The sequence below is a fragment of the Pezoporus flaviventris genome, unplaced genomic scaffold (genome assembly GCF_033815535.1).
Source record: "Pezoporus flaviventris isolate CSIRO_AGI_PZ_B2104156 unplaced genomic scaffold, CSIRO_AGI_Pfla_v1 ptg000057l, whole genome shotgun sequence".
Classification (NCBI taxonomy): domain Eukaryota; kingdom Metazoa; phylum Chordata; class Aves; order Psittaciformes; family Psittacidae; genus Pezoporus; species Pezoporus flaviventris.
This window is the reverse complement of record NW_026892605.1, coordinates 6612374-6627456: the sequence shown is the minus strand read 5'-3', so window position 1 is coordinate 6627456 and position 15083 is coordinate 6612374. Positions and strand designations below refer to the sequence as shown.

The following is a 15083-nucleotide window of genomic DNA, read 5'->3' as shown; positions in this document are numbered from 1 at the left end:
GTCTTTGTTTTGTATTGTGTTCTTTCACTCGTGCCATTGTAACAAATCACAACTTTTCCTCCTACTAGTCCATCTCCTGTTTCTTTCCATGTTTGTTAGTCTCAGTTAAAAAAAAACAACAACAAAAAAAGCAACCCTCCCCCCCCAAAAAAAAAACAAACGAAAACCCAAACACCAAACCAAACCAAACCAAAAAAAAAAACATATCATCTTACCTCTGTGTTTTGTCTGCATAGCTAGGGTGCAGTGGATGCTGTGTGTGTGGTCTGGAACTGAGATTAGGCTGATTTATGCATGCTGGCCATAGAGTGGATAAAAGCTCGTCATCTCTCTGTTTGTTCCTCAGCATGAGTGTTATAAGGATCTTTCTCCTGTATCTTGGAGCAGATCTGAAAGAAATTCATAAGACCTCCGTAACTCTAGCCCACTGACAGACTTGGTTCAAATTTGCCATTCTAAAATTATCAGTGTGGGAGAACTGGCAGACAGACAAATTGATTTAGAGATACACAGGCAATGTAACTGCATAACCTTAATTACTTAGGTAAGCATGGTAAGAGTATGCTTCAGAGAGCATTTGTAATGAGTATAATCATAGTTTAGATGGATTAAAGAGATGATCTGATTCGTGACTCTTAGCTGTGTATTTACTGTTTTCACACACTGTAAGATATGCTGTCTTTCTAAAGGTGCATACAACTGATCACTTATTTTATACATTTTTACACACAATGTCCCAAACGTCTTTTTCTAAGGTTTAAATCCTTGGTTTTTGAAATGAAAAAATTCAAAACTTGAAAAAGGTGGTGTCATTGGAGGTCCATTTTACAGGGAAACTCATCTTTGACAGCGGCTCATAGAATCTGCTCCAATCCCCTTTTTTCTAATCATCAGCAAATTTCTACAGGTGCCTATACACCTCAAGAAGCAGTGATCACTACAGAGGTGTTACAGTGATTTTTTTTTTCCCTTTCACCCTCTGACTTCTGCAGTTGCAGATCCGTTAATCTTACCCCTCCACTCACCCTTTTTCACCTTCTCTTGCAGTTTTCTGGCTGGTATTAGAGAAGATTTTAATGTTTACCACATGTTAAGAATGCTTCTCCTTCTCTCTTTTTGGTCCTGGGTATGGTACTTGGGCATGGGTCAGGAGAAGCTTCTGTAGTCTAGTTGTTTCTGCTGTCCATGTGAATTACAGCTGCTACTTCAAATTTAAAGTTGTTTAGAAGAATCTCTCATAATGGCAATGTATTTAAACTGCATATTCTTAACAATTTTTAATAATGGCCTTTCAGGATGTTCAGAATAGAATGGGGCAGGCAAACTGTCATTTTTATGACAAGGGGAACAAATAGTTCTCGCATTGTCTAATGCATATATGAAAATTTACCTCTTTTGAAAAATAGAAAAGGGTGTGGTATAAAGACTCTCTTTCTTAAGACCTTTTAATGCATCAGAAATGACATTTCTTTTGGTGATTAGCTGAATGTAGCTAATTTTGTCTCTTCATGTATGCGTTACAAGGAGGGGTGTGAGTCAGATTGTTTTTAGGTCATTTGCTCAGTGCTTTTCTTCTGCTATTTCCCTATCAATAGGTTTCTTGTTGTATTGCCTTAGTCATGCATGGAATTTGTCTTAGTTATTTGACTGCTTTCTTTGCAAAGTATACTTTATGGCAACAGTATACAAAAAGAACCATCAAATTACTTTCAAAAGTAGAAAATTCATTAGTTCTAGGGATAGAATTTAAAAAAAAAAAGTCTGCATATGGCATTTACTCCTACAAAAAACAAGAATGACCATCTTGAGAACAATTTGTGAAATTAATGTTGAGAACAATCTCAATACTTTGAGAATGTTTCAAATTTGAAGGACAAAATGTGAAGCTTCTCAAAACATTAATAAAATCATTCTGTGGAGATATATATAGATACATATATACATATAAATATATTTTAAGAAGAGCCAGTCAGCTACCTATGCCGTAGAACATCTTAATGCATTTTATGACTTGTATAGGATTATGTATTTATGGACTTGCTCCAAGTTAACTTTTCTGTTAATGTCAGGTGTTGTGGGCATTGTAACAGGTTTGTGACTTCAGTAATATGTTCTGCATTCTGCCTGAAAGACCATTCTGAATTCTACTCTGTCACTGTTTTCCTCTGTTTCTAAAATGGTATTGATGCTGCTGCAGTTTACTGGTTACATATTCTGACAAACTTCTGGTACTCAAAAGGAAATTGGAATCAAAACTGACCATTTCTTGCAAGGGTCCTAGGTAGCCTCCAAGTGATTTAAGAGTAGATCTCAGATTTCCCTGTTCTCTTGCTGTTTATTGCAAGTCACAGTCTAGTCCCAAATTAACAGAATAAATGTCAATGAAAAAAGAAAACAAAACAACCAAAAAATTAATAATTTATTAAATAAAACCTATTTTATATTTAGTTGTTTCTTTTTAAATTATAGCCATAAAAGCGCTGAAGCAATTCAAAAGAAAGAGTAATTCTTCTAGCAAGAGAGAAATTGGTGACAGAGGGAAAGAGAAGAAAGATTTGGAACATCAGAGAACAAAGAGGAATCGCCACTTTCCAAAAATATGGCTAACAAAATACTCCTGGTTAAAATATGATGGTGAAAGGGGAATAATGTTTTGTGCACCATGTCGTAAGCATAATGTAGATTTGGGAGAAAACATTCATAATTTTTGTTCTGGCACTGATGATTTCAAGCTGGAATTTATAAATACACACCAGAGTAGTGAAGCTCATGCCTGGGCTACCTGCATGGAAGCTGCCACTACTGCTTCACCACATACAGCTTCTACTGAGCACATGTTGAAGAGCATGAACTCCATAACATTAGGTAGAGTAGAAAATATTTTTAGAACATGCCATGCTATTGCTAAATCTGGTCGTCCCTTTACAGACCTTGACTGGATGTGCAAACTAGATGATATGAAAGGAGTGGATATTGGTTCTGTGTTTAGAAATGAGAAGTCAGCAAGAATGTTTATACATTTTATTGCTGAAGTGGAAAGAAGAGCTTTGAAAGAGAAACTGGAGAAATGTAAATTTTTTTCTGTTATTAGTGATGGAGTCACAGACAGTATACTCAAAACGGCTGCAGTCGTCTATGTGCGCTTTGCGAATGAGGGAAAAGTCCATTGCCAGATTGTTGGGGTACAACCTGTTCACAAAACCGATGCTTCAACCATAAAAAATGCAATTGAGCAAACATTACAAATAAATCTTCAGCTCAGCCTGGCAAGCCAAGACTGGTCAAGAAAATTAGTTGGGTTTGGAAGTGATGGGACAGGTGTCATGGTAGGAGAAAACAGTGGGGTAGCTAAGCTCCTGAGGGAAATTCAGCCTTGTATACTGTCTCTGCGTTGTTTTGCTCACCACCTAAATCTGGCTTACAAAGAAGTGCTGAAGAGCGTGCAGCTGTACAACATCTTAATCAGCCTCCTGAGAAATATGTATTACTTTTATCATAACTCACCGCTAAATAAGAATAATCTGAAAGCCACATATGAAGCCATCAAATTACGCCCAGCTATTCCTTCTCGCATTGGGGGCTCCCAGTGGCTTCCTCGTCTACAAACAGCTCTACAAATTCTCCTTAAAGGTTATCCTGCAATTGTTCTACATCTGAATAAGGTAAATAATTTAATATTTGGATGTAACTTAAGGAAAAATTAATTGCTATAGCTAATTTTGTTCCACATACCTGATATTTTCTTTTTCTATATTGATTTCCAGGCTCAAACGGCCTCAAACCAGCAGAAAGTCAAAGGTCTTTTGCACCTCCTTCTGAAAATGGAGATAGTCAAGTTTTCTCACTTCCTGTTGGATGTCATTAATGTCCTCAACATTCTGTCATGTGTTACACTGGATCACAGCTCTTCCATTGCAGATATATTTGCAACCGTACAGTTAACATTGGAAACACTCCACATGTATCAAACAAGGTCTGGCATTTCTAACTGAACCATGATCTCTTAGAATATAATAAAAGAGCATTACATATTGGTTTGTATTCTGTATCTTTCAGAGCTGGTCCAAAGGAACGCCTAATGGAGACTATTCAGCCCTTTCATGGTTATCAGCTTATTGGAAATGGAAATATTTCAGCAGTACGAACCAAAGTACTACGTGGTCTGGTGAATAGGCTACGTGATTGTTTTTGTGATGCAAGTCAAGATGTTCTGGGAGCAACTACTATTGGAAGTTTTAAACTGTGGCCTAGCAAAATGAAACAAGGTGTAGAACTGTGAGAGTGGCTATTTGAAGTGCCTTCTAAACTTCTTAAAAGCATAAAACCATTTTTGTTTTGCTTCTGTTACAGAATTTGGTGAAAAGGAAGTGTCTGTCTTGATTAAACACTATGAAGTCATACTAGAAGCTGCCAGTGTGGAAACAGGTGAAGTAGAAACTGAATGGAGCATGTTGAAATCAGAACTGTATAACAGGTAAGAAAAACCCTACATTTATGTCTGTTTACTCAGAAGGATTATGGAAATATATTTAGTGATAGCTAATTATACTTCTTACCATACCTTTTAGATTTCAGAACATCCAGAACTTGACATGGGATTCTGTGAACTCAGATTATTCAAAGAAGTATCCCAACATCCTGACGTTAGTAGATTTGATCCTAACTCTGCCGGCAAGCTCAGCTGTAACAGAGAGAGGCTTCAGTCAAATGAAACTCAGCATGATGCATTTACACTCTAAACTAAGGTCTGAAAGTGTGACCGATCTTCTGATAGTTCAGATGAACTCTCCAGATATCAAAAAGTTTGACCCCCAGGAAGCTATTCATTTGTGGAATGCTACTTGGCAGAGAAATAGAAGACAACAGGAAGGTGACAAATGATGACAAGTCAAAAACCTGATTATCCTCGAGTTTGATTTGCAGACTCTTTTTTTTTTATTTCAGAGTCTTCTTGTGACATACATGGACGCTTTAACTGAACACCTTGCATGGCTAATGAGTGTAAAATTTGTATTTTTTTCATAATGTATTATAATGTTAAAACACGGCTTTTCTTTATGTTCACTGCGGAATCACCAGTAGGTGTTTACATTTATCCTTCTATAAACTGAAGACAATGGAAAAATAATGGAGTACCTTGTTACCTTGGCAACATTTGGACAGAGGGATGACTGTCCAACTTCTGTCTAACTGATCCCAACTTCTGTCTGATTGTTTATTGCATTTAGCTGAGTTATAATGCATTATAACCACTGGGGTTAACTGTCATCTCAGTCTTCAGTAGTTCGACAAGCTCCACTGACTCTGAAACACAGATTTTCTTTTCATAAATGTGTGAAAAATCAGTGCCTTATTTCTGTCAAATGACTGCTTGACCTCTGTAGCCTATGAAGTTTTGGTCATACATTCTCTCCATATCTGTATATGTTGCTGCTTCTTAACTCACTTGTGGATGTAGTTTTAACATGACCTTTCATAGATCTTTGTCAGACTTGTTCTGCAGAAGGAAGTCCTTTCCTGCAGATCCATTTTGCATTGCTGATTATTTATTGCACATGTCAGTCTTCCCATAGCAAGTGCTCTTACTTCTTATGACTAATATACTTCACAACTTCAGCCACTTTTTTCCCCTGTAAAAATGTTTGTAAGGGTTACAATAAGAATGCTCTATCTTAATTTTTAATCTAGGAGTTGAGAATGAGAATTGTTTAGAGAACTATCTGATTTCATAATTTTACATGTTCTGAATGCAACTTCCTACTTTATAATTTTCAATCAATGTAAAGCACACCAGCAGAATATATTTCCACCATCAAGGAAAAAGCGTTGATTATATCAAAAGGTAGCTAAAGTGAAATCATTCTTAGTTCTTCCAGCAGCGGTGAGGATGAAATAGAAATAATCTGAGAGAAATCTGAAGGTGAATGACCTCACATTATCACTTTCAATATAAAATATGTCTAGTAATTGCAGAAGACATGCTATGCTATGCTATGCTATGCTGTGCTATGCTATGCATACATACATATGTAGTCTTTTTCTGTGTGTCTTGCATGTATATTTGTGGTACTTCTAGGTCTGAACATTATGACAGAAATAGAGTAGGCTTTGAATGAATCCCTTGTTAAAGGATGTTAGTCCATTCAAGTAGAATTAATCTGTAGGGATGAGAAAAAGTGAGCAGTACTGTGAGTTATATGCCTGTTTATAGATAACAAAAAGTGTTTAATTATGTTTCACCTAATAAGTGACACAGTATGTGTTATAGGGGATACCTTATTAGATATGTGGCATTGCCAGTTCTAAGGTTTTTGTCTTTAATGACATAACACAAAGTTTTTCCCCTCAAAGTTTTCAAATTGAAAGATTTTAACTATAATGAGATTAGAAGAAGTTTGAAATGTGTCTCTAGAATGTCCCAACAGCAGAAGACAAAGTAACAAACAAAAGGATGTTTAGAATCTGTAACACTGAAATTGCTTCCATGATGCATGGGGGCAGCATCACATTTTTAGTATTAGGATTGAAGGTAATCATAGAACCATAGAACCATAGAATAGTTAGGGTTGGAAAGGAATTTAAGATCATCTAGTTCCAACCCCCACTCCCAGGGGCAGGGATGTCCTACGCAAAACCATGTCACCCAAGTCTCTGTCCAACCTGGCCTTGAACTCCACCAGGGATGAAGCATTCATAACTTCCTTTAACAACCCATTCCAGTGCCTCACCACCCTCACAGTAAAGAACTTCCTCCTTATATCCAATCTAAACTTCCCTTGTTTAAGTTCTAACCCATTACCCCTTGTCCTATCGCTACAGTCCCTAATGAAGAGTCCCTCCCCAGCATCCCTGTAGGCCCCCTTCAGATACTGGAAGGATGCTATGAGGTCTCCACACAGCCTTCTCTTCTCCAGGCTGAACAGCCCCAACTTTGGAAAAGACCTTTAAGATCATCAAATCCAACCATTAATGGATGCATTGCCCTTGGAAAAAATGCTGGCAAAATCTTACTATCATAACAAGTAGTCGGAAATGGATATCAAGAAGTCATCCATGTCTAAAAATGGGATCAAATTTAGTTAGAAAATCTGTATGCAGTATTTGCCCTCATTGTTTTTTCATAAGCTTTTAAAATAGTGCACTGTAGAATGTGTGGTTTATTTTTCTTAGTGCTTTGGTGTCCTTCTGATTACATGGCTCTTTATCAGTCTCTGAAATATTTTGCTGCAAATAAATTTTGTTTCCTATCATTCTTCCTAACTGCAGCTATGGAGAGGGAGTTACCCTCTCTGTAACTAACTTTTAGTGCTGAATTTTTTCATAACATTCCTTTCATAGATGAAACTAGCAGAATTCCTTCAACCTTGCTCTTTTTCTAGGCCTGTGATGACTCTTGTTGCTTTCTTCTGGGCACTCTAGTTTCCATACTAGATCTGAAAATTCCAAAATTATATGCCAGCAGAAGCCTTAACAGATTAAAAGAATGCACATGTTATTTCCAGTGTATGCCCATCTACTTTCTGGCAATATTCTAATCTGCCATAAACCCAAGAGCCTTTTCTACAGAAATTTTACATTGGCAAAAAGTTCCCCATTGTCATGTTTATGCAGTTCATTATTTCAGCCCACTGTGGCACTTTACTTTTATTCTTATTGTATAGTATCCTTTTTATCCTAGAGTGTAACTCCAATTTGTATGTAAAGTTCACTATGAATTCTAATCCTGTTTCCAATGTGCTTGAAGTCTTTTCCCGCTTGTTTTAATCTTTAATGTAATAAGTATATTAATTTATGCAGTCTGTTTCCTCAGAGTACTTTGGTGTGTTTCCAGTGAAGTTTACTGGGTAATCTTGAACATCTCTCTGGTATTTCAAAATCTTGAATTCTGATATTTTTTCAAATATTTGCTAACCCTTCTTATTAAAAGTGTTTGTACACATTTAATAAGTTCATTTTCTATTCAGTCTCCTACATCATCCAACAAAAACCTACTGGGTGGTTTGGTTTCTTTTTTTTTAGAAACCAGTCTTCAGATGAGCAAAGCTGATTCTGGGAATTGTTTTCCCATTCTTTCCCAGAGGACATTATTTCCTTTTACCATATGCAGAGTACTGTTTGCAGACACCACTATTTTTTTTCTTAGCACCATCTGTGTAGCTGCCCTATCATAGCACCTTTCCATGATAATAAAGCAATTACAACCCTGAAATTAAATTGATGAATCACCTTTTGTCTTGTGATGCAATCAGATATTCAAAACTAGTTACATGCTCTACAATATAAAACCAGATACATTAAACTGAGACAAAATATCTAAAAATACATTGAGCTAAGTTATTTGATACCTTTATTATGTGTTTATGACGGATTTCATCTCTCTCTGAGAGTTCCTCATTCCTCCTAAATACTTGATGAGGAGGAAGTAGGTCACGCCAATTTGAAGTTTTTGAACTATTATAACTTTTTGAGAACACTTTGAAATTGACCCACATGAGGGATTTTAAGAGGAGGTAGTAAAGGAAAAGAAATTGACCTACAGCATATCAGCAATTCCATAATTAATAGATTGAAAGTAGTTTAGCTCTGAGAGAGTTGTTTCTTCACACTTACCTCAAAGGAAGAAAACTGGGCACACACTACAGATCACCTGACAGTGCTGCCATAGGCTTACAGCAAATAATACCAAATTTACTTGAATACTATGTTCTAGCATGTTCTACAATCCAGAGTTCTATAAATTGAGATTAGTGTTTTAGTCTATGGTCCTTTAATTCCATTTCAGACATTATCTCTTGATTAATAATTCAAGTTTTTTAATTTCTTTGCTCCTCACATACCCCTTAGATATATTTCTGAAGTCATGTAGCTTCATGAAAAGTGACATGAGGATATAAATATTATTTTAGTTTGTTTGTTTTTTTTTCAGTAAAACAAAAAACAATTTCATTTAGGAAGACAGAAACTCAGGAAATACAGGAACAGCATTTTCTGTTGTCATATAGGGAAATCATAGTAGGAATTGAACAGCTTAAACCATAAGGTAATGTGAGAGAAAAAAATTAGATTTCCAGAGTACTAGGGATCAGATGTGGGAAGGGGAATCTTTAGTAAAGCATGAAATATAAACTACAGTAGCTGGGCTTTTCATGGTAAAGCACTAGAAAATTTGAGATGGCAAATAAGATTTAATAATTTTCCTGTTATTTTAATACAAAGTTTTCTTTGGCTTCTTAGTGGCCCATAGCTTGTTCTCTCCATGAACCACTAAAAAGTTCCATGGTTTATTGAATGTTCTATGAAGTCTTCCAGTAATGATACCTCTGTAAGGCAGGCTGTATTGTGCTGTCTGGAAATCATCTGTTTCTTGTGGCTTGAGGTTCTCATCAAAATACAAGTCTCTGGTTACTTTAAAATTATTAAATCAGCAGTGCAAGGTGCTTCAGAAAATAGGACATGATTTATCACATGGTGTTCTTTCTGAAAGTAGGTAACACAAAATCCTTCAAGGGGTGATATCAGAGCACTGTTATCAGCCTCCCAGTATTTTTGCCAGTTTTCACTTTCATGCTGAAATTTATGGTGGGACATAAGGCTTCAAGTCCAGGTGTTTCCCCCTTCTTGCTCTCCCAATGAACTTTAAGCTTCCCAAATCTATTCTTTTTCTTTCTAAACTTACATATGTACTGGATTTCTCTGCTGCATTAAGATGGGCTGAGGGCATTACTTCTGGTTTTCCAAGTTGAAGGCAAACATGTCTACAGAGATTGTAGACTATTAATTCAAATTGGCAGCTTGAAACGTGAGTTTGGATACTGACATTACAAAATTAATTTTTCTTGATAAACTTAACATATTTCACTTCTCTACTCCAAAGAAAAGTTGCTGACAGAATATGTATAGCTGTGTCTTTTCAAAAGGGCAAGTTTGGCCATAAAAAGGAGAAAAAAAAAAAGTCAGTCCTTCCAGTATTTCACTTACTGTGTTTGCTCTAAAGGTAATCTGAAAATTTACTTTTTTGACGCTATTGCAATGATTATAACCTGACCAAATCAGCTTTGTCTCTCAAAATTTAGATAATTCAAAACTAATTTTACTTTTTCTTTTTTGTCATTAATGCAGAGATTTCCCAGTAAATCCTCACTAAGTCAGCAATGTCCATTTCTGAAAGAAAAGACCCATATAAGTCTGTTAAATGTTGGTACACAGTTTTGTGTTATAATGTTGTGCATGGTATTTGAAGATTCTATTTGCGTATAAGCAAATCTGTGTCTAACTAAAAAACCAAATAGGTTTTGTTGCACCTTTTTTTATCGCATGATTTCTGTAAAATAAAATTGACTGAGTTAGTTATAATTCCCACAAGACAATTCTAAGAAGCCTTTTAAGCAATTGAGTTTTGTTTCAAAGTCTAACAGACAACAGTTCGTGTTTTCCATCCTGTTCTCTAACAGGATGCTTACTTTCAAGAGCAGAGATAGATATATGATTCATTAAAATGGCACAGTGAAAGAAAAGGTTAGTAGAATGTGTATTTGATTTGTAGTCATGAACTGCTCATTAACTGTCAGTGTGGACTGCATCAGTATGGGTTAGTGACCACAATGCGGATGAGGAAAGTATCAAAAGGATTGCAGTGTATTGATATATTTAATATTTGCATATTAGAAAGGCCACATATGTTTACTTTAAATGAGAATTTTGTGTTTAGCTTGAATGATACTACAATTATCAATAGTACGTAATAGCAAAATAAAATATTTTCCCATATGGCCACTGAAATAAAAAATAGATTCCATCTAACAAAAAAAAAAGGTCATTTAAAATTATAAATATTATTTTTTATATTGACTTTCTTTTATTAGGTTTTATACAAAAGAAAGAATTTGTTGACATATTTATTGACGTGATTAATTTAAATCTTGAAGCAAATTTCCTTCCTGATGCATGGATGAACTTAACACTCCCACACGTAAGTTTACTACTATTTTCATTTCAACTGAAGTGTTGGTTTGTGTAGAAGATGCAGCATTGTCTTTACTATCATAAAGTCAAGAGTATAACTATTACAGGGTGTTATCACTTTTTCCCTAAAATTCTTCTGTTTCACTAGAGAAAGATTCTGGAAGCCACTGTGGCAGAAATAAAATGCTTTAGTCAGCACTGTTTGTTTTCAATTTTCAATTTCTAGCAGTTCCTTAGAAACCATACAAAAATAATTTCTAGGAGTTAAAAGGAGACTGTTTATGTTCTTCATTCCAAGACAGGAGAATAAAATCTGTAGCTGTATGACCTTAAAATTATTTATTCAAGATTTTTCAGATTTAGGAACATGGAAATTTATAGTTTAATCTTGCCAAGTCTTCCACCAGTGAATATTCTTATTAATTTTACTTCCAGGTATTGTTGGTAAGCCTGTAACCCTATGGAAAGGTTTACTTGTTTTAGCATATTTTTTATCATTATTTCTGTCAGTAAGCCATGATTCCCATTAAGGTTTTGTTGCATTTTACATGAGGGGAAACAGCTTTATTCAAATATTTTGCACACAGATGAACAGCATGAGTAAACCATTTGAAAGTTTCTGAGCAGTGGATTCCCACTGAGTTTAGTAAACACTAAGCACAGCTATCATTAGTATATAAAAATCTAATCTTAGCACAGGAAATTAATTATAGGGGAAAAATGTGAGTCAGACATTGTGTATTAATAGGTCACATGCGCATATATCCCATGTTCTTTATTCTTTGAGAACTTTTAGTGCTTATAAGTACTATTTTAGATTTAAAAACATACTTTCCTTCCTTAAAAGCACCATTTTAAAATGAGACTATTAGATTTATCGTGGAAGCCAGAACTTACATACAAAAGGAAGTGCATGGTGCATAAGCTAAGGTACACGTTTATTCTGCACAAGCTGTTCTGCGTTGATCTCCCCATTTCATAATTGTGTGACATGATAGAATTTCCAATAAATTTTGGAATTATAATAAGCAGTACTGTGCCTGCCAATCTTGGGGCAGTTGACATCTATGGTATTACCAAATTGTTTCAGTCTGTATTGCCTCAGGCCCTAATTCCTGAAAAAACATTGCTTCCTTCTTGAACTCCAGTCTGGAGAAAACCAGGCACTTCTCTTGACAAGGAAATCTGGCTGCAGGGCAAAAGATAGTGTAGAAGTACACAGTAGGGTCTCAACACACCAGAAATAAACTGCCAATATTTTTCCCTCTATCAGGTATAGCCTTTGCAATGCTGTGTCAGGAGACTTTACATGTATTCTATGTGTGTTCTGTACCCCACTTTGCTACCCACATACTTCTTCAGTGGTAAAAAGACACATGCAGTGTCTTTCCACTACTACTTTTTTCTAACTGAAAATAATGCTGGAGCAGGGGAAAGCCATGTGGTGTTCACCTGTAAGAGTAAGCAACATAGAGCCAAAGCACAGGCCTAAGCATTTACTAGATTTTGTACACGTGCTGCTAAATTGTCTGTTCCATTTTTAGTACTCTTCCAGGTGGAGCATAGTTCAGGAGTTAGCATGTAGCAAGGGCTATTATTTCATAGGCAATTTAGATATAGACCCCTCTTTAGAGAGCTGGAGTATTTATTTATAGGGATAACTACATGTACCAGTTGGCCTCAGTGATGGACAGTGGTCTGTGACTTGTTTTGTTTAGTGATACATGTCCTTTATTCATCTTTGAAATCTCACTGCAGATGTCCTGCATCCTCACCAGGTAAAAGACCCAAGTATACATAGCATATTGAAAGAGTATGTTTATGCGTGCATATTTGACAGTAGAAATTTTTTTTGGTTTATAGTTACAAAATCTGGCATCTGCATTCTCAGTGAACTCAGAACTTACTGACTGGCGCAGATTCTTGCTAGCAGCAGCACAGCCTTGGCCAATACCATCTGTGACACAACTTCTCGAAACACTACACAGCTTCAAGTCTATTGATGTAGCTGGATCAGGCTTCGTTACAGAGGAATACTATATGCAGGTTGTAATTATTTCCTTTTTAAAATAATATTCTTTCATTAAACTCTGAATTGAACGATGCATTGTTTGGTTTATTCACATTCAGAAACTCAGTCTGAATTTTAAATGTTTTGGGGTTTGAGGGTGCTTTCTAGCGTCTTCAGGAAATTGAAAGCCTAATACCCATGTTATCCGTAGTTCCACAAATCTAATTAATTAAGCATACTTTTTACTTCCATTTCCTACTTCCCCCAAAGTAAATGTCAAGTGAAAATCCTTCCTGTTCAAAAGAAACTAGTCTGTGAGCACTTTGACTACTATTAACTTATTTGACACCATTGCATAGTTCACCAATGTTTTTCAGGAAACAAGTTTCATGAAAGAGTACTAAGAATACATTTTTATTCCTTTAGCAAAATTCTGCTCATTAAATTTTCGCTTACTTTTACTTTAGATTCTTAATTATGTTTTGGATGACTGCCGGTTCATTCATTTAATGCATACTAGCTATATGTATCATATGTTTGTAGATGTAAATTTATATTGGTAGATATATATATGTCAGTTTCAGAACTACTGTCAATAATTTAAAACTTCCATGAGGGCCTGCCAAGCCCTACATACCGGAAAGTTGCAAAGAAATAAGTTCTGCAAAGCCAGAAGCCCCACAAAATGTTCAAGTCTATCTGCATCTATTAGACTGATGCAGATTATTTATTGATCATGTTATTTATGGATGTGGTGATTTTTACTGAAGTGTTAAAGCTTAAAAATAAGCTAACAGTTACAAGACATGCAGACTGTGAATACAAATTTCTAACACAGAATCCTAGTTCAAATATAGTATTAACTGAGCAACATAATATTAACTGAGTGATTAATTTACTTCTGGATTGCATATTTACTATCATTCAGCTAATGATAGTAAATATGCAGTGGTGTATGCTAATTTGTTTATAGGCTTATACTCTGTTAATTCCTCCAGACTTTCAGTAGAGTGATGACTCTGAACCTACAGTCTATATAGTGGCTTAAAGACTAAACAGGACTAAAAAGTTCATAAACACACAGGTAGCTGCACAGCTGTCTTTATGAGAAGAGAACTATATCAATAGGCACATAACTTAGGTACATGAGAGAATGTTATGGGAACCTTCAGAGACTATCCAAAGCACCTCAGTTTAACAGTCTGCGTTGCTTGGAAGATTTGCTCTGAAACCAGTTCATATTGAAAATAAAAGTTGTAATGTCTGTCACCCCTATTTCATTTTTGAAAATATGACCAAAATGTTCTTCACTTAAAGCCTCATGAAAACCTTGTATATCTACTGTATATGAGTAGATATACAAGGTCCTAGGGTTCATGTTACTGACAGTACTGTAACTTGGAAATTTTTCATATAGAATTATGAGAAGAACAAGAAGAGAATTTTTCAGACATAAGTAAAATTTAGTCCCCTAATTTAAAATTAATTGATAAAGAACATCTGATTTTTCTTTTATTGGAATACTTGTTGTATCCTTTTGGACCAGTTTATGGCAAATGTTATGAGATCAATGCCTGTTTCATTTTTTCTTATTCATTTCTTTCTTGAAAAAAAGATGATTCACTTCCTGTAGAACGTAGTGCACCAGATAATTAATGAATCATTGCAGTGCATAAAATTAAGGAAAGAACAATAGCAGAGAGTTACCAAAATTATTCTTTATCAAGTGTTATCATTGATATTATAATTATATCATCTACAGCAAACCATCTGATCTATTTCTGGTAAAGATTTCAAAGGCAACATGAAGTCTTTTGTCTTGTTACTAATTTGTTCAGTTTTCCAAGATAACTCACATAAGGAAATAGCAGAAAGCTAGCTTTATTGATTTCTTTTCCTTTCTGAAAATCTCTTGGAACTTCCTGTTTTGTTGTATTTCATTGTCTTGCTTTGTAAAGAAAACACATAGTAATGCTGTATTTCATATAATCAAGAATCTAGTAATTCACCTGAAATGCGAAAAAGGATGTTGCTACCGAAATTTATAGCTTTATTACAATATTTTAAGTTAATGCCTACACAGAAAGACTATTGCATCTTATTAACAACT

At 35.3% G+C, this 15083-nt stretch overlaps 1 protein-coding gene across 8 annotated transcripts in view; it reads left to right on the top strand.

Annotated features, from left to right (window-relative positions):
• The window catches only part of SPEF2 (sperm flagellar 2), an 87176-nt gene that overhangs the window by 60407 nt on the left and 11686 nt on the right, over window positions 1–15083 (top strand). For 4 of the 8 annotated variants that reach the window (XM_061469499.1, XM_061469498.1, XM_061469497.1 and 1 more), the window contains exons 29-30: window positions 10863–10969; window positions 12826–13008. The exons of 2 other annotated variants lie outside the window; for them this stretch is intronic. In XM_061469499.1, the coding sequence (XP_061325483.1) occupies window positions 10863–10969; window positions 12826–13008 (290 nt within the window). Of the gene's footprint in view, window positions 1–2469; window positions 3663–3764; window positions 3974–4056; window positions 4266–4350; window positions 4475–4568; window positions 4892–10862; window positions 10970–12825; window positions 13009–15083 lie in introns of those variants that run through there. 2 more of the 8 variants (XM_061469507.1, XM_061469500.1) reach the window with 2 other exon arrangements.